Source organism: Anomalospiza imberbis, chromosome 1, assembly GCF_031753505.1.
Source record: "Anomalospiza imberbis isolate Cuckoo-Finch-1a 21T00152 chromosome 1, ASM3175350v1, whole genome shotgun sequence".
In the NCBI taxonomy this organism is placed as follows: Eukaryota; Metazoa; Chordata; class Aves; order Passeriformes; family Viduidae; genus Anomalospiza; species Anomalospiza imberbis.
Window position 1 is genome coordinate 49241198 of NC_089681.1, and position 17984 is coordinate 49259181.

The 17984-nt window shown below is 38.3% G+C and overlaps 1 protein-coding gene across 7 annotated transcripts in view; it reads right to left on the reverse strand.

Annotated features, from left to right (window-relative positions):
- Positions 1–1351: 1351 nt before the first annotated feature.
- MYOM1 (myomesin 1) overlaps positions 1352–17984 on the reverse strand; it is a 69428-nt gene continuing 52795 nt past the window's right edge. For 3 of the 7 annotated variants that reach the window (XM_068191363.1, XM_068191353.1, XM_068191317.1), the window contains 9 exons: positions 17395–17433; positions 17196–17301; positions 15212–15375; positions 13648–13684; positions 13310–13332; positions 11685–11740; positions 6791–7006; positions 3879–4002; positions 1352–2659 (listed from right to left, as the gene is read on the reverse strand). In XM_068191363.1, coding sequence (XP_068047464.1) covers positions 2433–2659; positions 3879–4002; positions 6791–7006; positions 11685–11740; positions 13310–13332; positions 13648–13684; positions 15212–15375; positions 17196–17301; positions 17395–17433 — 992 coding nt within the window. In that variant the 3' untranslated portion in view covers positions 1352–2432. Of the gene's footprint in view, positions 2660–3878; positions 4003–5819; positions 5934–6030; positions 7007–11684; positions 11741–13309; positions 13333–13647; positions 13685–15211; positions 15376–17195; positions 17302–17394; positions 17434–17984 lie in introns of those variants that run through there. The other 4 variants (XM_068191343.1, XM_068191369.1, XR_010999421.1 and 1 more) reach the window with 3 other exon arrangements.

Consider the following 17984-nt stretch of genomic DNA (forward strand, 5'->3'; position numbering starts at 1 on the left):
CAAAAAATCCCCTAACTCTAGTGTATTTTAGTGTAAAACTTTAAAGCTATTTCCAGTAGGTTTTAGTTGAAATATCAGGAAAACAGTGATTATTCTTGCAGCAAAAAGCGAAGACCTGATTCTGCTAAAATGACACAAAAGAGAAATCTGTTATTGGCTTCATGGTGAGAAAAATGGGCTTTGTAATCTGAGATTTGGGACATTTTTAGAACATTCTTCTGAGATCTAGCTTGATTTCTATTAAAGCTAATGCAGAGGCCCCTGTGGCATTTTGCAGGAATTGGATCAGGCTCTCAGTGGTACAGTCTGTTCTATATATAACTTACTCACTGCCGTTGGTGTTCGTGGCAGACAGGCTCCCAACCCAAAGGAGCTGCGAGAGGCGATGGATCTTTACAGATGTAAGGCAGCTTGAAATAATTGCCCTGGCAAGGGAGAGTTGTGTGAAACAACCTGCAGCTTTGTACTGCTTTTGAGGGGCCACTCCCTGTAACTCTGACAGAGTGCTAGGATTGCGCATCTCTAAATATTTATAATTTTCTGTAATAATTGCATGAGAAATTACATGCATTGGGGTGTCCTGCCATGGAAATGCTGCTTACTGCATTTCTCTGAAGGGCCTACATCCTTCACTGCTGGCCTATAATACATAGATTTAGAAACAGATGTGACAGAGAACTGAGTTGAGCTCAGTGTCAAACAATACCTAAGTGTAATTGGATGATTTTAGTTGTAGTTCAGGCTGCATTTAAGTTTCTCCCAACCATTTTGTGTAGATGTCAGTATTTTGATTTCTACAATTTTTTTCTCTGTTGCATCCTACGTCCTTCTGTCACTCACTATGGACCATCCAAGTTATTTAAACCCTTTACATTATTTACAGGAACATTATTACTCTACTTGCCTACATATAAGTGTTCTATCCAGTATTTCACCCAGCCAGAAAATTTCAATTTGTTTTAAAAAGTGTTGAATAGAATCCTATTGGAATTCTACTAGAAAGAAATTAATTTCTTCTCATCTGGGATATCAGTGTCTTGACTTCTGTGCTATTGAGACTCTTTGTTTTCTTATGCTAACAGTTCTGTAAGGATGGATTAGAAACTGGTATTTCTTGTGTTTTCAGTATTTCTACATTAGCAATAGATCCAGCACCTAGAAATACCAGTGGAATTCAGTGACCTTCCATCAATAATCCATCTGGAAAAAGGCAATATAATATGATTGAGCCTCCTTAGAGTTGAAAGCAATATGAATATTTTCCTAGTCATTAAAATATTTTATTTTCATTTCTTGTGTTTTATAACTTCTGGTTACTTTAAAGTTGAACTTAGGTTGTGTAGAAACAAAATAAATTCTGACCTTTATTTTTATTGGTTTTATTTTCAGCTTGAATTCTGCTTTTTTCATGGTATCTAAGCATTTGCAAATGAGTCATATTTTCCTATATCCTCAGCACATAAACATGTGAATGAACACAGTAATGAACATGAATGAGCACAGCAATGATTTAATGCACAGATTCTTGCCTTTCATTTATTCCTTACTTACATGACCATGAAGCTACACTGTTTTATGAGAAACCAGTGGCTTTGATGGTAGTGAGTGGATTAAAGGATAGTCTTGGGCTGAGCCACTGAGGAAAAAGAGCAGAACTCTGAATGCTGTTGCAAAAATTATGGAGGTAAATTAGCATTTAGGGGGCAGCTGATACTTCGTGGGCTAATGCTTTATCCACAGTAACTCATGAAGTCTTTAAGGGAATTAATGAAGTGGAGAGGATTGGAAAGCAGTCATGTGAGTCTTGGTGATAAGAAATGGCCAGATGTGGTCCTGATCCACCTTATGAAAAAGGTTTGTATGAAAGAAACTTGGATCAAAAGAAAATGACTTATGCCCCCCCTGCATCCATAGGAGATGGTTCTGCTTCTGGAGATCTTCCACAGTGGCCAGACTGGTCATGGGGAAAAGTAGAACCCACATGGCATGAAGAGGCCCGTATATATAATTTTCTTGAAAAAGTAAGCAGCATCTGCCTCAAGCTGTGATGGCCTATAAATATTTATTAACACATCTGTGTAACTGATACCAACATTCCTTTACACTGTAGTAAATATGTCAGTTCTAGACAGGATTTGCTCTAATGAACTCTGTTTATAATGGGCATTTTTTAGTAATTAAATTCACATTGACAGTACATGTATCATTATTCAGATATTTAGACATTTCTTCAGTGCAGTTATGTGGTACTGAAACAGAAGTGCCCATCTACTATGCATTTAGATTTAAAGTTAGGAAATATTAAAAATATTACACAAAAAAACCTATTAATAAACTTGTGTGTTAAAATATTATGGTTAAGATACCACTCATGAAATCTCAGGTTGAACTTATTATCCTGTTGAGGACAGGATCACATTCTTCATTGAGGTTCAGTGGGGTTTACCCAAGGCTGCTTTTTCCAATGGCTTCTTTCCCTGCCTATCTGAACTTTCTGTGGGTTGAGGAACTTTTTCTGCTACTCCTGCCTTTCCAGCAGTCTTCTTTGCTGCTTGCTGGTTGCTTTTTGTATCCTTTTCTGCTTCCAAAGGAGGTATTTCATTTGGATCAGGTGTCTCTTCTGTAGCAGTAATTTCTTCTCCGTGTGTCTTAATAAAATCTGATTTAGGAGAAGTAACAAAATTTCTGAGTAATCCTAGGTAACAATATTTACTGTGCTCAGCAACATTTCTTTCACATTATTCTTTCACATTAAACCTTTTCATGTTCTTTTCCTCTTTCCCTAGCCATATAAAGAGATTCAGTATCACACATAGCATTACTACTTCTTATGGAACCAAAACCAAGCTCAAGTCTTTATGTCTCTAATTAAAATTATTTAGAGGTAGATACTGGAAAACATTTACAGGTACAGAAATAACTGTTTCCTGCTTAAGTCACCTAATTTACAGGATTGTTTAGAAAAGTCTACCATACCAGTATTGCAAGAGAGGAAGGAAATGCTGTAAAATATTTGTTCTTGCCTTAGGAGCAAAAAGGTGTGTGGGGGTATAAAAGTATAAAATATTCTGTCAGAAATTATATAACATGCATACACCCTGTATACAAAGAAAAAATACTTAGGCAAAAATATGAAAAATAAATGTTCTTCTGATATTGTCAGAATTTAAGACTGATTTGGAGTTAAAATGCTCTGTATGAGAGAGATGTAATTGTGAAGAATAAATCATTGTCCAAATAGCACTTCTATAGTTAGAGTCTAAAACAGTAAAATAATATACAAGTAATACATGAGAACGCTGAATCACCAGAGAGCTTTTAATTTTCTACCCTTCCTCTAAATGAGACTCCAACTTTACCATTCAATACGGACATAAAACTAGGAGAGAATAATTGATTAATCTCAAGTAGTGGCTAAACAATCAGGGTTTTCTAAAAGACTTAGGCATTTAGGGTCCCTGAATCAGCAAGGACTTATTTTTAGTGAAATATCAAATATCTAGCTGCTGAAATGAATCTCACTTTGGAAAATAACACCATCTGTGTATGTATACATGCTTACAAAGTCTTTCCTCTGCATTCAGAAATATAGAAGTATTTATTATGACTTAAAAAAACTTCCATCAGCCAGGTTAGTCAAGGTGACAACTTGCAGTGGAAGTAGAAAAGGTGATTTGAAAATATTGATTTAAGTCTCTTTCACTTAGGCCTAACCTGGTAATTCATACTTTGGATCTGTTGTTGATTAAGAGCATATGCACTGTATGCTTGATTGATTGGGACCTATGAAATATTGATTGGCACAGACAATTAACTCTGTAACAATTTAACAATTTTTTTATTATAATAGACGACTCTAAAAGTAAAGGCACTCTTACCTTTCTTTCCCCCCTCTTTCTGTTTGCTTGCTGTCATTGCTTTTTTCTTTTTAGATACAGTTTTATTGTTTTGATTGTGTCCTTGGACTGTGTCAGTCTGCCCTGACACAGGCATCACAATCACCTGAAGCAAAGCAAGAACAGAACGTGCACAAGCGAGACATGTGAATGCTTCACAAATTCAACCTGAAATCACCATAACAGAATCCCTGGAAGCAACACCTTTCGAAGGAACTTATTACTCTTTCAGGGACACATACATCTGCCAAAGCAAAGCAAAATATAATCCAGCCTGTTACCTGGGAGGTGACCCACTTGTATTCCCTGGCTGTTCTGCCAAAAGGAGGGAGGCAGGAGGACAGATTTTTGGAAATAAAGTAGTAATGCAATCATTATTAAAATTAATACTGAGTAATAAACTTCAGTTGTTGCAAAGAGCTGCTCATATTCTTGTTTGCACTCTGGAGGATGGAAGAGCTGCGTCTCTGTTATTTGTATGTTGTAGGTCATGGGACAAAGATGGAGCGACCTGCATATAATCTTTGAATTGGCTTCATGTCCTACTAAGCAAAGTTATAACATAATTTTGCATAGGTCCTTTAAACTCAGGGAGCTTGCTCTATCTCAAATTACAGATCTTGTCATGATTATATTTTGAAATTTAAAAGTTAAGCCTTGTTACTTGGTCTGTTTTACTCAGCAGCTCTGACTAGATAATCTGAACTTTTTTTGGTAACAGATATTGATTCATTAAAGGATATAATTTCACACACATTAAAAATGCAATAATGTCATCAATTTTGATGCTTGAGTGTGAAATATTTTAGGAGATAAGGCTATATGAACACATACACTATTTATGTGAAACACCAAAACCACATTGTTTTTTACATAATTTCATGTTAAAATTCCCTGTAATGTGAAATCTGTTCTGGAAGAAAAAGAGATTTATACCAGATAAACTTAACATGTTCCTTGAAACTAGTGATACATGCACTAAAGTTAGGCATGTGCTAACATGATTTGGTAGTTCATAAAACTGATGCAAATATGAATTGTTTTTGTAAGATTAGGATAACAATTGTTAGCCCTTTATAGAAACTGATTTTAAACAAAAGAAATTGCTAAAATCAACATTTTTGCCATTGGTAACTGTGTTGAATCTATTTTTACCTGAACCATTAAGAATTCCTTCTTGCTTCCACTTTAACATTAGCTGAGAGTAAAGCTCACATGGCAAGGGTTTAAATGAGTGTTAACTGTCCAACACTTAGTAGTGGCATCCTCACAGAAATGCCAGTACTGCCCCAAAGTGAGTGCCTGTGACTGCAGCACTATTTCTGCAGCCACAGTGGCTAGAAAAGACAAGAGAGAGTGCGTGAAAGGTGCACACAGATCATGCTTAGACTGAAAATATATATGTTAGTTCTTTAGACGCTGATGTGAAGAATTGTGCTGTTGTGAGACTACTAATGGAAACATTTATTGGCATGGGACATTGCTCTCCTAAGTAGCAATTGGGCTGGCTACTGCTTCTAATCCCATCCTATACATATAATACCACATGTATATATCATACATATGTCCAGCAGGTTCTGTTGCTTTTCCTCAGCTGGCATTGTAAAATAGCAGACATGGAGTTTTTAATCTATGTTAAGTGCATTCAGAGATCTGGACAAATGGACAAATGTTTTTTTCTCTGAAACACTTTTGTGCAACACTTTTTTTTTTTTTGTGTGTGTGTTACAGTGAAAATTCTTTTTGTAGCTTTAAGAGATCTTTATAAAATATGTTATTTCTGAATCTCCAGTGTCAAGTTTGGATGAAATTAACTGATTTTCTATTGAACAAAATACTTACATATCACCCTTAAATCACAATTCATACCCAGGTGCATTGAAAAGCATAGGACTACTCCCGTGACAGAATTTGCAAAAATACCTTGTTGACTTAAGGTGTGAGGCAGTGAAGGTCTGGACAGAGAGGTGTGAAGAGATGCCATTGTGGTTCTGTTGTAAACATCAAAGTGAAGATTAACAGGGATCTAAAGGGAAGCTGGAGGTAATTACAATGGTGAATGCATTAAGACACTAAGGTACTGTGCACAACTACATGAGCTGTGACTAATAAAACACGACACAGTGAAACAAGCTTGTGATGGAAGGAAAGAAGTGAATTCAGTTTATTTGTGAACATAGAGCAGAGTTCATACACTTTCACAGACACACACACACACATATTATTATCCTGGCCTCCTAAGCCTTATTTTCATTTATGTTACAGTACTGTTACCCTGTTTGGGCAGATTAAACAATATTTAGGGCTGTAAATGACACCCATATTAAGGCCTCACTAAACTAACACAGCAATACAAAGGGGCCTTAACACAGACAAAAATCAGCACTCATTTCTCCGTGATCTAACACATTCCATTTATGCTGCTTTACCAAAGCTGGAACAAATCCCAGCTGCTGCTCGAATAGGCACCGATCATTTTTGATCTTTCCATCGACCTCATTAATTGCTTCCACTGAAACAATTCTTGACCCTTTCCTTTCAGATGCTCCAGGAAGAGGGTGAAATAGTGGGCATGTGTTTACAGACAGTATGCACTTGGCCTTGCTTAAAATGCTACAGTTCGTTTCTGTGAAGTTATCATTAAGAAAACATTTAGGAAAGGCCATCTTCCCTGGCATAAGTAAGTGTATTAGAAGCAAATGTGAAGTGAATGGAAAAATCCAAGGCTGCCTGCTAAAGCAGAAAGCCATTTACACACATGGATTCTATCAGCCTAACATCCAAAATCTCCTCTGTTCTTCTGTCTTCTAGACTTAATTTCACGCTTTCATTTTATCCTACTGCTTTTTCTCTTGCCCAGACTCTCTCTCCTCCTCAGGTATGTACACACTTACAGTGACGTCGCTGGTCTCTGTACCGTACTTGTTCTTCACCACAATGCTGTATTTCCCAGAGTCTTGTGTGGACACAGTAGAAATGGAAAAGCTGACATTTTTTCCAGATTCAAACTTCAGGATGCAATTGGCATCTGATACAAATGATTTTTCATTCTTCAGCCATGAGACCTCTGGGGTGGGATCTCCCCAGACAGTGCAAGAAAGATTAAGTGCCTACAGAAAAATACAAAGGAATTATGAGTCAGTAAATATTTGCTGTATTTTTTGATGCCTGACTTTCCAAATATTCCAACTTCCCATTTAGCTTCCTGCTTTTAGTAAACAGATGCATACCATCATCAGTAATCAATAATTTATGTCACTCTTCTCTATCATAAAGGAAAAGAAGGAACTCAGTTAATTCAAGAATGCCATTAAAACCTTTCAATATTTTATGGACCTTCTTCTCTACTCTCATAATCATTAGCAGAGGTTTCTCCATGCATATTTTTTAATATAAAATTAGATATTATCTGCATTTCTGTGTTAGACCTGAAATGAGATTTTAATGAACTGTCAGATGATTTTGTTCACATTAAGCTCAACACACACACACACACACACACACACATATATATATATATATATATATATATATATATATCCTATAAGTAAAGAAAGTGTGGCTGCTTTTTTAGATAACTAAAAACATAGTGGCCCTGGAATATTTTGTTTATTTTGGGTTCATTTTAAACTGTGCCCTGACAGCTCTTCTAACAGACTTGAAGTGTTTTATGCACTTCTGTGAAACGCTTTTTGACTGAAATCAAGACAGGCTTTACTCATTCTTTAGTGTTCATATAAGTATTTCCCTTTGACTTTAGTACTGTTCCTAAGGACTGAATTCAGTCCCATCAACCTGTAGGAAGTATCTTCAACTATTAGAAAATCTTCTTGTTGGAAAGGTCACTGGCAGCTTCTTGTACCTTCAGCAGGCTGGTGGGTCTCTTGGGCACACTTTGGACAGGCCTCCTTTTTTCTTGTCGGCTAATTCATTTTTGGGAGATATTGATACATGTAAATGATGCCCTCCTCCAGTCACAGTGCTATGTCAGTCTTCTCAAAAATGTTTGCAAAAGTGAGTATCACATAGAGACTCAAATGTGAAAAAAGTTCACATGACAATTCAGAGGTACATAGGCCTTTCTCTGGAGCTTTATTTAGGAAGGAATTTATTTATATATATGCCATTTAAAGGAGAATCTAACTGGACTGGAAACTGAAGAACTTCTACTGCAAATAAAATGGTCTTCAGTGTTTCATTAGGCATGGACTAAGTGATAAATAAGGAGTAGACAATATTTCACTTGACTGGAATCAAGTATCTCTTCCAACCTTCCCTCCGACTCACTGCTTCTTATCCAGTAGTGTGATAGTGAAAGATGGGACAGAAGAGAGATGCCTGGAAGGTTGTTGAAATGAATGGACAGAAAAATTGACACCTCTGTAAAAGTGAGAGATGTTGATATCTCTGAGAACAAAATAAAAATCCCCATGTGCCCAACCTGAGGACCAAAATGAGAGCAAAAGGGAAGGGGAAGTCTTTCTTCTAATAGCAACATGTAATTCTTGGTACTGAAGGAGGGCAGATTCCAAGTGAGAGGTGGTTACAGCATGGTGGAAATGGCCTCTGATTTCCTGCAGCACCTGCAGCTGGTGACCACGTGGGGCTGTTGGCTCCCTTCTCTCATAGCCCACTGGTGTGAATGTGGTTTCAATTGCCATATCAGTCCATCTTTTTGAAAAACAAGTGGGAAATGAGGTTTTATATTTTCCCCCTGTTCCTTATTACTCTGGATACAAAAATGCCCTCGGCCTTAGCCAGGCAATGCATATGGGGCCCTTCAGGTGCTCAATATTTCATTATTGTCTTGTGATTCTCAGGCAAGCAAGAACTTGGTACCAAGTGGCTCCAGCTTCCACTCCACCACAGTGCTAATGAGCTGATGTCCATGTCCACACAGCTCTATTAGTGGCATCATTCAAAGCTGGGGTGTTTGAAGTGCTGCCATATTCCATAATTCAAAGAGATTCAAGCAGCAGTGATGAATCTTTTCTTCTTCTAAATAATTCCTTAAAATAGCTACATTTTCCTTAACCTTGCATCACTAGCTCCTGTTTGAAATGAGTGATTCTCTTGACGTTCCCAACTCCTTCTATTTATTTTCCAGCTACTAATGTGCAGAGATGTGTCTTATAATTCACCGTGTAGATGGTGAGATCCTGGTTTTCTGAAAAGGTAATTCCATAGCCAAGGAGAAATGATTGCTCACTATAACTGCACCTATCTGTTTCAGATTTCTGTTCTTTGGCCAAGAGATTGTCTTTGCTCATGTACATATTTATTACTCACCAAAACCCTTGATTATAATACTGTGTTCAACCTGATACCATCATGGTAAAAAAAGTGTGCCTTGTACTCCTGGGCCCAGGGCACTGAGGCATGTCCACTTGAAGCAACCAGCAGCTGCAAGTCCAGACCCTCTGTGGCCCTCACTACCTCTTCTGCCTTTTACTGCAGATTATCATGAGTAGGGTGGTGGAGGTGGCAGAGAGAAATGTGTCATTGTATTTCAAGTATTGCCATTCTTCTTTCATATTAGCACAGTCACAGTCATGGATGTTTTGGGGAGTGGACTGAAGCAGCTCAGTTAAGGAAATCTGCTCCCTTCTTCCAGCCTATCTGTGAGGATCTACACCCCTGGCAGAAGGGTAGAATAGTGAGTTGGTGGGAAGAAGGATGTTACATGTTGCTTCTGTGTCTGAAAGTGCCTATCAGAATCCTAAGCCTCTTCACTAATTTACAGGCCCTCATTAAAACAGCCACTTAGGTTAAGTTGGCTGGCTGGACACAAAACTTATGCTAGCATTCTCTGTCAGGTCAGATTCCTCCCTAATGTGAACTGACACTTAGCCTTTTCCAATTATACCACACTGCTGAGGAGCATTTATGTCTATCAGTGGAAGCCTCTTAGGCCATCTGGAATGCTATTTGATTAACACTTGGTAAACACTGGTTCATTCCTTCTCAGCCATACCCTTCAGCTCACATGTAAAAAGCTAATAAATGGCATCAAAGTCACAATGTTAAGTTTAAATCTGAGATATGCATGTGCTTGGAAGTTCAGTCTCGGGATACCAATCTGTTCATATAAGTCTGTGGTTATGGTGGCACTAGAATTCACAATCAAAGCTTGCCAGACCTCTGCTACCTCATTTGCTGTTGTACAAAATCCTCAATGATTGTGCAATTTGCATGAGTTACACAACAGAGAATTGCATTCTTCTCTCTCCAGCATATATGCAAACAGCAGACAGATGAGCCAACACCACCCAAACCAGCTCTGTATTCCCTGATCACTCTCTGTCCTACTCAAAACAATCCTCTACTGAATCAAGAAACATAAGGTCAAGGACTTTTGTCTCGAGTTCTGAGAGTATTTCAGCCATGTATTCAAATGTTACGAATATCCTTGCTGTCAAGGACAACATGTGTCTGGGTAGGATTTTGCAACTCATTTTTACAAACTCGTTTTATAAACACTGCACATTTTGTATCAGTGAACTCATACACAATTTCATATCAACTCTCTTTTGTCTGAAAGCTTAAAACTGGTAAAAGTTTACACCCAAGTTTACACCCTGCCAAAGCATCATGAGAATCTCGCCTACAAGCACTGATTAGCTGAGAATCTGCTAATTCATTCTGTTCCTTTGTGTCTTCTATCTATAGTTACAATGTTCACAAGTGCTTCTTACTTTACAGCATTTCTCAAACTGCTAAATCTCTTAAAGAATTTTATTTTGTAATGTCAACATACTTGATTTTCCTAGAACTGCTGCAGTCTACTATCTTGTTCGCCTAATCTCACATTGTTAAGCATTTCAGAATAAGATTTTAGATTCTTAACACTTCTGCTGAGCTTATAATCAAATTCTTTTAACCCAGCTGACCTACTGACAGATAAAGCCAGAAATACGAGGGTGCTGCCTTACTGTAGTTGTCACATTACAGGTTTTCAGTGACATTCACATGCCCTATTTCACTGCTCGAACACACTGTGAAGAGGAACTGGCTTGTGGCAGAGCAGCAGGAAGTGAAGAGCAGGCACTTTTTGGTCTCAGTACTATTAAGGAAAGCAAGTTGTAGAAGCAGTGTGCTGGGAAAAAGTTGTGAGACTGAGAACTCAGTTTCTGGGTCATCTGTTCTGTGTTCAAGCATCAATGTTCCTCTGGGAGTGCCTTACCATAATCTTTCAGCTAAACTCTCCTAATATAATCCAGTGTAACACCAGTGACTTATTTTGACTTCCATCTCCTTTACACTGAGGAAATAGAGAATTTTTTCTCCTATTGGCTGGATGAGAATTAAGTTATTGTTGCTTACTACTTTTACACCATTTAAGAGCCAGCCTCTACAGGTGTGATTACCATGCCACATTGCAAAGAAGTTTACTGCAGAAGGCATAGAATGACTGGCTCCCCTGTGCAAAAAGAGTTAAACTTTCCTGATGCTCTGTTACAAGGAAAAAAATCTAACTGTGAAACCTGTGCATGAATTTTTAAAGAGCTGGTTATATAAGGAGTTTTAGTCCTAACTCACACTGTCATCTCACTTTTATCTAATTCTTAAGAAAAGACACTGCCCTGAATACATAAACCCATCTGTGCAAGTCCATTGAATTATGTACAGAAGGCAGGGGATGAATAAATAATGTAGCAGATTTTAAAGATGACATCTTAAAAAAAAAAAACAAAAGAAAAAGAAAAAAAAAAGGTGACTGTTTTCCCATCATTGAAAGGCATTCAAGCTGTTGGGATGTTGTGTAAAGCATCAGTTAATTTACTGTACCTTGCCCTCCTGGATGGTGACAACATCGGGCAAACCTCCAAGTACCCGTGCACGATCTGGAAATAAAGAAGATTAATTTTCTTTAGCGTCTCAAAATCAACTGTGTGCTGGATTGTGTTTCTCTTCTAGTTCTTTCCTTTTGTCTTATTTATGTACAACTTGTCTCTGATATCTGTGCTAGCAGAGAACTAGCCAGCATTTTTAGCACACCATTTGGACTTTAAAATATGGCGATTTCACAGAAAAAAATGTGTTAATAGTTGGTGTCAATCACTTATAGAGAGAAATTAGAGTACATGTGCAGTGTCCTGCAGACTTTGATATCAATTCGGTTTTAATTCTGAGTGCACAAAAAAGATTTACATTTTTGAAATCTGGTGCTCAAAATTTTTACTGCAGTAAACTAAAAACATTGGGTGTCCAAAGGAAAATGAATGACACCTGGTAAAGTGCTGGAGATTGGCTTTTAGTCTAGATACAAAGACTGCAGTCTCAGTGGCAACAATGAAGTTCCACCACTTGTGTGTATCCATGTGTAAATGAGACTGATACCTGATTGATTTAGTTTTAAACTCAAGAGTCCCATAGAAATCTTAGACAAATACAAATAAGCCAATCACATGCAGGCTTTAGTGCACTTATCCTGGAATACAGATTTTGTTCGTTACATGTCTGGGTGGAGCCTGGCAGAGGAAGGAAATGCCTGTACAGAATGTTCCCCTCTAGTTTGCTCCATAAAAGATGTGCTCTGGAGCACAGAGATAACAGCCTTAGGAGACCAGGAAAGAGCCTATGTTGTGACAGTTAACATGACAGCGCCTTACGGATAGTCCAGGGTCAGAAATGAAAGGTCAGGGCAGTCACTGACCTCTTTACGCCGTCTTAGCCAGGACTTGTGGGGGTACTGTTCGTATCCAAGCCCTGCTCTATCTCTCTACACATTTTTCTCAAATAACTTTTCAAATGCCAGTTCTGCCCTCATTTTTACACAGGTCTGAAAGTAATTTGAAATTAATTTAACAATTCATTTTTCCATGGCTTCTTCTGTAAGTAGGGAGGATAATGAGTTTAATAATTCAAATTGAAGTCTAATAAATTACTCTTTAAGTAGTTAATACATACTTCTGTTCTAGTTACTCTGCTGGAATTGACATACAGGCAAAAGTTTGAGAAGATTCTAAGCAATTCAAAAGCTACTGTTGCTTTCTTACCCGTTTCTGTAAGTAATGCAGAGCCATTTGACTTTTTAGAGCATTCAAAACTAGCCAAATTATTTTCTCGATCTTTGAAAACAAAGAGACTTTTGTGCAGAGAACATGCATGAGAGATCCCAGCAATAAAGTTTATTTTTAGAGAAAGCTAACTGATACTGAGAACAGGAACTTAGATGAGAAAAATCAACCTAACCCATAAGAATAATATGATTAGCTGCAAAGTGCACCAATGTTAAATCAACCATGGGTCACTTACTTCTCCTTGGTGTGAGGACAAATTTGTTTTAGGATGAGCACATGCATATAAACATGCCTACATGCCCTCTCTTTCCCAACACACAACCTTCCTGGAGAGGAAGAAAAGCTTCATAAACTGTTTCTTGTAACCATTGTCAAAGAAGGCCTACTTACTTTTCTCTGCAATCGCAGCTTGCCTGGAGTTGAAAGAAACAAAGGGAAAGTCCAATTTCAGTTAAGGTTTACTTAAAGTCATTGAAAAATAGATTATCTTTTTAACTGCTTTTAATCCATTAAGGAAAATCTCTCTGATTGCTTGGCAATACAGCTTTTTCTTTGCTACCTGACTGCTATATAAGAGTTGCACCAAAGAAGTCACATGCAGAACTCCTACGGGGTTCTGTCTGACTAGGACTTGTTTCATAAGATAAAGTTATCTCCAGCACAAAACAAACAAATACTGTTATTATTTTATGGCTGCCATTACTGTATTTAGATGGCATAATACTTACTTTAGTCTCTGGAACTCAGCAAAGGCTTCATCAAAGGCTTCATAAAGAGGAAAAAAGTAGGTTTAGAGATAAATAATCACACAAGTTTAAATTTAAAATTAATAAATAAATTTAAAATGTAAAATTTAAAATGCATGCATGTGTACTGTACAAACACTAAAATGCTGAATGGTTCGACTGATAAAGGCCATCTGGTATAAGGCAGCTGTTATATATACATATGAATGCATAAACACACTTTTTTCTTCCAGAAGTCAGGCTTTAAGACAGAGGGCAAGAAAGTAGTGTAGGCTCAAGTAATTTCACAAAAAAGTGTAAGAAATGCACAATGCATGACCTAAATGAGGGATTATGACAGTGACCTTCCAAACTTTTTATATTATACATCCCTATATAAAATTATTTAAGCATTTGCTCCCTATATATATATTTATTTATAGATTATGTAGATGTATACAAGTGAAGTTCTTGTATATTCTTCCTGCTGCCCCAGTGAAGCACACTGGGTCATCTTGCACATACCCACTTCAGAGACCACCAGTTTATGGAACACAAGAGATATGATTTTCCAAGGATTTTTCACATCTACTTGAAGCATCACACTGATGGCCTCGAGCAAAGCGAACAACAAATTGTTGTCTCCTTTGTAAATTCAGGCTAAGCTGCCATCATGGGGGAGATCAGCCTCTCCTGCTTTAAAAGGGAAGAAGAAATATCTTTTCCTAAAAAGTGGAGATAGAGTACCAAAGGAGCAGCGTGGAGATGATTACAATGTTGTCACCCTCACACAGAGCTTGCAAACAAAAAGTGAAGCTTTAGGGATGGGAAGAGCTGGGAATGGAAAGAGCAGTTTGGAAGGAGTTAATCTGTTCTCTAGGATCTGAGAAGTCTCTCAGAGTAAAAGCTTCCAGTATTTAATCCAAATTGTTCCCCTAGTACTTCCTTGTGCGGATGAGAAGTCTTGGCATCTCTGAAGAATAAGGAGTTTTATTACACCCATCAAAGAAATATGGTAAAAAAGTATCAGAACAAACTCGTCCCTTGCTTCCTCCTTCAAATATTCCTTGGAAGAAAGACACAAAGAAGGCATTCAGTGCTACAACTCACATTCAAAACTGCCAATCAGTGCCAGCACTGGCACTGGGCTGGTATTTCAGTAGGCAGACTGTAAGTGGGTATTTGGAATAGGAAAAAGCGGTTTGTATTTTATTACTTGAGGGCACAGGATAGGGAAAACAAATGGCATGGTTTGGGGACAACAAATCACAGAATCACAGAGTAAGCTGAGTTGGAAGGAACCCACAAGGATCATCAAGTCCAACTCCCAATCCCGCACAGTGCCATCCCCAAGAGTTACATTGTGTGCCAGAGAGTATTGTCCAAAAATGCTTCTTAACTCTGTCAGGCTTGTTGACACAGTCCCTACAAAGAATGACAGACTGGTGGGTGCACACACAGAGCCCAAAGGGTGGCAGGTCTGTGGCAAGATCCTGCTGTGGATGCTCCCATGCTGCCACAGCACACTGCCCACACAGGGATGATGTTAGCAGAGGGAATGGCCTACCTTGTCCAGAAAGATCCACTGTCTTTTTGTGCGTTGTGTTGCCATCAAAGAGTTCCATTATGTATCTGCCTTTGTCCTGTGGAGTCGGCTCATTGATCTGCAACCAGATCTGCTCCCCAGTGACACCAGTCCTCATCCGGTCTGTGAACTTAATCTGGGTATCGCTGAAAAGTACAGAACAATGTTACCTTTTGGTTTTACTGGAGTATAAAAAGGGTTTGCTGTTGTTGAGTCACTGAGAACATCTGGAGTTAATAAATGATTTCCAAGATGCTATGGTATGCCACCATATTCTGAAACCTTTGAAGTCAAACCCTTGCTGGAGTTGTGAGCCAGCTGGGCAGAATTGGTGTGACAGCCTTTCCCTGTTCAAGGTCCAGCTATCCTCAGAGCATGCAGAAAAATAATGCATTTCAGTCTGCGACCTGAGCCATAGAAAGGTTGTACAAGTTGAAAAGCCAAATCTCTGAAGGGTAGCCCAGGCATCCACAAATGTTACTGTTCTCTTTTTAGCATAGGTTTATTTCTGCTTGGGCAAAAGTATACACGGCTGTATCTACAAAAAAAAAAAACACTTTTGTCATAAATGGTGTTTGCCCAGTTGGAATGATTTCTGATGCTCTGCTATGTTTGTAATTTAAACACACTTTGACATAAGCATATCTTCTTCCATTAAAAAACCAAAAAACAAAACAAAAGACCCAAAAACCCAACACCCTCCCTCCCTCACCCCCAAAAATCAATTTCTTAGGTTCCTAGCTAAGCAGTTGATTTCCCTGGATGAGGCAAAATATATTTGTCAAATAATCTACTAATTTCCTTGTTATCTTTAAACTGATAACTTTGAATGCACTGGAGGGAAAAATAAAACATTCTAGATTCATTTGACATGATTCAAGATGAAACAAGTTTCTAAAAAGGAAATGGAGAAAAGAGAGAAAGAGAGAGGAAAAAAAAACCAGAATACTTCATATTCTCTTGCACTTATTTGAAATACTTGGGACTTTGGATGATACGGGGTCAAAATGGTGGGAAGAAACAAGAGGGCCTCAAATGGCTTTCATTTCTCTGACAGGGTGCTGGTTAACATCAGTGTCAATAATTACAGCAAGCCTGGTACAGCACATCCTGGGTATTCTGTGCCTCATTTACAATAATTTTATTGAGAGATCAGTAATTCAGATTCCATCATACAGACTAACCACTACCATGTCCACAGGAAGTGAAACAGCAGGAACAATAATAATGGATTTGAAGTGATCTAAGTTGTTTACTTCTCATGTTTACTTCTCTGGGTTTTCCAGTGTAAGCTGTTTGTGCTGGCTGAGAACTCAAAGCTGTCTCATAGGTCTGGATGCGCAACTGCTATTAATTTTATGGGGAGCTGGGCATTCAAATTCATTTTTAAAATCTCAGTTCTTCTGTCTGTCTTGGTTACATTTGCAGTGCTTCCAGGAGGGGTTGTCTGGATTTCACTGCCCCAAGCACAAGCTGGAATTTGCTTTGCCTTCTGAAAATGAAGCCATGCATTAAGAGGATATGCCTGCTTGTCCCCGTTCCACTGAATTGTGGCTTCTAGACAAGCAGACCTCCAGGGCAGGTATCTCTGAACCTGTGGTGCTGGCCTCTTTTGAAGCCTGATAGTCTCTTGGGTTATGTTTGCATCACTCCTTAAAACTGAGTCAGGGAAAGATGCAGCTCCCACTGGGGAGGTGGGAAGTGCTCTGAAGCAGCACGATCCTGGTGGCATCCTGTAGCATAGGACTGTCTTTCATGAGAGAAACAACAGGAGGCCTGGAACCACCACATCTGACGCTCATACTGATTCCCTGTGAATGTAATTGACTGAAACAAGCTCATATGAGATAAGGACTCATGAGAGAGGAGGGGAAACCTGGGCCTCATCTCCCTCGCATACCCAGGTTCATTCTGAATCTATGAAACCAAAATTGCACTGGGTTTTGCAAAGCTCTTGTGTACTTACTTGTGCACCCAGCCTACTCTCAAATCTTCTACATAGTAAGTAACATAGGAGTACAGTCTGATACCCTCAGCTGTGCTCTGGATTTTCAGGTCTGTTGCAGATAAAGCTGAAAGAAGAGCACATGGTTTTATGCAGCCATACTGCCATTCATTGAGTGCCACAATGAGTCATTATTTCGAAAAAATAATTAAGTGCTTACCAATCTTTCTGCATACTTCATTCATCAGATCTGCAAAAGCTGTGGAAATAAAATCCTGAGACTAAGATTCTGTGTCTGCAGTTCAAGCACAGTCAACAGCAGGACAAGTACTGGCTCTGAAATATTCTCCCCAGAAGGTTTGAAAAACCAGTCTTTGAAAAAGCTACTTTTTCAAGCATATTAGAAATCTGAGTAAGGCAGAAATGTGGCCTGTTATTTTACAGTTTCCAGACATTATTTAAGTGCAGTCTTGATGAATACTGCTGCAGCTTAACACGACAATGTTATATTTTATTTTCTTTTGTAAATGACACTGTTCAGCTGGAATGCTAGCCCATTTATATATATTCTAATGGATAGGAGTGGAATGTTAAGAACATAGTAATCACAGTAAGTGGAAAGGCCTCTAAGTAATTGACAAAATATGCTAAAAATATTTTTAAATTATCTGGTTCTGCAATGTTTTTCTATACTTGTAAGCTTATTGATGGTCCCCTGAGGAAATCTGGTATCATTTTGCTTAGTGGTAATCACTGTATGCTCTCAAAATTACACAGAATCCAGATGCAATAAGCTGTATTCAAATGTTA